The sequence below is a fragment of the Manduca sexta genome, unplaced genomic scaffold (assembly GCF_014839805.1).
Source record: "Manduca sexta isolate Smith_Timp_Sample1 unplaced genomic scaffold, JHU_Msex_v1.0 HiC_scaffold_619, whole genome shotgun sequence".
Taxonomy (NCBI): domain Eukaryota; kingdom Metazoa; phylum Arthropoda; class Insecta; order Lepidoptera; family Sphingidae; genus Manduca; species Manduca sexta.
In genome coordinates this window covers 1-3,945 of record NW_023595428.1, presented here as the reverse complement: position 1 = coordinate 3,945, position 3,945 = coordinate 1, and the positions used below count along the sequence as shown (strand labels likewise).

Sequence of the window (3,945 nt, the reverse complement as noted above, 5' to 3'; positions counted from 1 at the left end):
TGTTTATCAATTTAGAGTGCTTTTAGCTTTTAGTACTCAATATATATAATGCAGGTTGTAGGATCAATCCTAGATTAGTACATATAGGTTATACTTACTTACCTACTCTTTGAAATTTACTTTGCCTGACATTGACGTAATAAATATAAAATTATTATATTGTGTGTCATAAGAGTAAAATAAATTTATTGTGATTTGTTATGCATGATAAAGCAAAACAAAAAATAGGAAATAAATGTCATAATTTAACAACCGCTTTATTCAGTTACTAAGTAGTTGTCTTTTCTTGTGATGAACTTTCGACCTCAACGTATTGTTACATACTATCGTTTATTAAACATGAGCACAAACGGTGTAAAGATCACTGCCAAAGCAGACGTGGTTTCCAAAATGAGTACCGGTTCGAAAACGAATATTCACAAAGTGACTAAAACTATTTCGTCACCAGATGTATATAAACCCGTTGGACCTTATAGGTGAGTATTGCTTGCTTTTATATTTGATTGTTTACCTAGATAGAGTACATGTAATTTAAACTCAGTAAACGGTAAACAGGCGATAAGTAATATGGTAAGTGGGACAAAACCGCTTATATCTACTTATTTATTGCATCACGTGTCATTCTGTTCGTACCTACCGTGGCATAATAAACTGTACCTAGACTGTATTATACAACCGTAGGCACCAAAATTTTCTTGAGTCCGCATAATTTTATGCGCGTGCGTCCCATTAACATCATTATAAAGCATATAAAATTGATTTTAGAGTAGGTACCTTTCATATTGAATTATTGAGAATAGTTCATACTTAATTAGTCAATAACCACCAACTCCAGTAATTCATAGAAAAAAATAATTCAATATATTTAAGTCTAATTAGTTACTTTATAGTTAAAACTAGCTTTTGCTCGCGGCTCCGCCCGCGTTATAATTTATAATACCTATAAAGTTTTTCAGGCTAAAGTTTTCCATTATAAAAGTAGTAGTTTCCCGGAGCCTATGTTCTTCCCATGGTTTCAAACTGTCTCCATACCAAATTTTATCTTAATACGTTGGGTAGTTTTTGAGTTTAAGACGTTCAGGCAAACGGATGCAGCGGGGACTTTGTTTTATAATATATTTTTAGAACTTTTAAGAGGAATAATCCCGACATACATCATTGTTGCATAACTTTAACCGTTTACGCAGCGCACGCAACGGAAGCTCTCAAAACGAATAAATTGTCCCCGTATTTGTAACATGTTTCATTACTGCTCCGCTCCTATTGGTCATAGCGTGATGATATACAGCCTATAGCACCCCCACATAAAGGGCTATCCAACACAAAACGAATTTTTCAGTTCAAACTGGTAGTTCCTAAGATTAGCCATTACTGCTCCGCTCCTATTGGTCATAGCGTGATGATATATAACTTAGAGCACTCCACGAACAAAGGGCTATCCAACGCAAAAAGAATTTTTCAGTTTGGACCGGTAGTTCCAGAGATTAGCCATTGCTGCTCCGATCCTATTGGGTATAGCGTGATGATATATAGCCTATAGCAATCTACAAATAAAGGGCTATCCAACGCAAAAAGAATTTTTCAGTTTGGACCGATAGTTCCTAAGATTAGTAAACAAATATAACGAGAAAGCTTCGAACTGCTAAGCTATCGGGAGTTACACGTGTCATTGTGAGTCAACCATAAAAGATAGACATATGCTGTTGTGGGATATTTTTACATAATTTTAAGGAGAACATTTCCGTCATACATGATTTCTATGTAGCTTTAACCATTAAGGTTGCACACGCGACGGAAGCTTAAAAATGGAGTAATTCTCCCGTTTTCCCAACATTTCCTTCACTGCTCTGCTCCTATTAATTGTAGCGTGATGAAAAGTATAAAATAACCAGCACAGGAGTATGAAAAATAATTGTACCAAGTTTCGTTAAAATCCGTCGAGTAGTTTTTATAACGGTTATACAGACAGACAGACAGACAGACAGACAAAAATTTTACTAATTGCATTTTGGCTTCAGTATCGATCCCTAATCACCCCCTGATAGTTATTTTTGAAATATATTTCATGGACAGAATTGACCTCTCTACAGATTTATTATAAGTAATAGAAGATAATAGATAATAGATAGATGACTTGTAAGAAATTTATTCCAAAAAAGAAAAATCAGTAATTATTTAATCAAAAGAGAATAATGAATAATTAGTGACATGAAACTATATTTTGATGTTTAAGGACGAATCTATCAATAATCATGCAATTATTGATGATAATGTTAATCGTTTTCAAATTAAAATGTAGCATCAATAACAGAATTCTCTATCCATTTTCAATAAGTGTGTTATCAATCCATCAGTTTTGGATAATAAAAGGTTATCAGTATCTACTAGTTGAGTACACGGCGTAGAGTATAGTTTTAGAAACCAGGGAGTTTTAAAGATCTATCTGGGTATAAAATCTCTGATAGGTATCTACACGCCTGCAATTACTTCGCACTCGTGGTGCACCTGTTTCCTTAAAAATAACGAGTCAAGCTGATTGCAAGCATGCAATTAAGTCCGTTTCTTTTAATAAATAGGAAGATTTAGTCTCCAAGTATCACTTTAAAACACTAACATTCTAACTGCTTAGAATCCTGGGAATTTACTCATTTAAGATTGGACGCACCGTGATGAAATTATCTTATGTTTTTTGTTTTCGCGGAGAAAGTACCTTATTACTACCGCCCAGCCTTCGTGGGGGGCGACTGAGCGGTTATGCTGGGGTAACCGTGCCTTACGGCCCGACTTTGAGCCGCCCGGATTTGATGGTGACCTTCAGGCGACCGCCGGGCCGAGTCTCTAACCCTATATACAACTTAACCTATACACGGCCTACTAGCTAAAACTCCGCGGTGGCCCGGTTGAAGTGACTAGTCTGCGACCGCAGCCGCCCCTGCGCGATGCCGCCTTGCGGCCCGTCTCCTGTGGGGCTTGAAGCCCCGCGCACAGAGGACGCCCTCGGCGTCTACGGCAGTGTGAGGCCAACAGCACACTGCCGTCCATCCTGGGGTCAACTCGAAAGATGTGCAAAATGCACAAAATGCACTAGGGCAGACAGCTCCCTGCTGCCCGCCGACGACCCCCTTCGTGGCCCCTATTAGTCGCCTCTTACGACAGGCAGGGGATACCGTGGTGGAATTCTCCAAACGCCCCCATTCCACAGGGCGGGTGATGAAATTATCTACCTAAAACTTTAGCTACAATATTTTCTGTTTGTTTTTCAGCCAAGCGATTCTGGCTGATAAAACCCTCTATGTGTCTGGGGTGCTCGGTATGGATCAACAGTCGCAGTTAGTATGCGGCGGTGCGGAGGCTCAAACGAGGCAGATTCTCACCAACTTGAAACATATATTGGAGGCTGGAGGCGCCTCCTTGGAGTCGGTTATTAAAACGACAATACTACTCGTTAATATGGACGATTTCCAAACTGTCAACAAGATTTACGCAGAATGTTAGTATTAATACATGTGCAATAGATCATAGATACCCATCACACTACTCCAATACGTATTAGGGTTTCAACTTTACTAAGATCTTTGTCCGTCAGCCAGCCAAGTATGGATGTGGTTTCGGCCAATGCCTGAAATAATAGTAAGCCTGCTATAATTATAGTATGAAGGTATAATAGACCCCTTACAGTGTAGGTAATAGGTATGCCGTTGGATGATTTTCTCGTGCCATTGAGCAAATATCCCAACTTTTATAAAATAGAGCACTAAACTAAGGATTATATGAGGTCTTAGTACTAGGTTGTTGTCGAAGTAGGTAACCTATAAATACCTACCTACACCACAAATACGTATAACATACCTTTTCAACTAGTTGCTAACTAATAACCACACTGTTAAAAATAGTATTAAGCATACTTTTTCGCTCTTAATACTGTTTACTTTTGTTATTTAAATA

The 3,945-nt window shown here is 38.1% G+C and overlaps 1 protein-coding gene across 1 annotated transcript; it reads left to right on the top strand.

Moving 5' to 3' along the window:
• Positions 1-288: 288 nt before the first annotated feature.
• LOC119193512 (2-iminobutanoate/2-iminopropanoate deaminase-like) lies at positions 289-3,512 on the top strand. Its single transcript, XM_037447125.1, has 2 exons — positions 289-476; positions 3,264-3,512. The coding sequence occupies exons 1-2, from the start codon at positions 292-294 to the stop codon at positions 3,493-3,495; spliced, it is 417 nt and encodes a 138-aa protein (XP_037303022.1). The 5' UTR covers positions 289-291; the 3' UTR covers positions 3,496-3,512.
• The last annotated feature ends 433 nt before the right edge of the window (positions 3,513-3,945 follow it).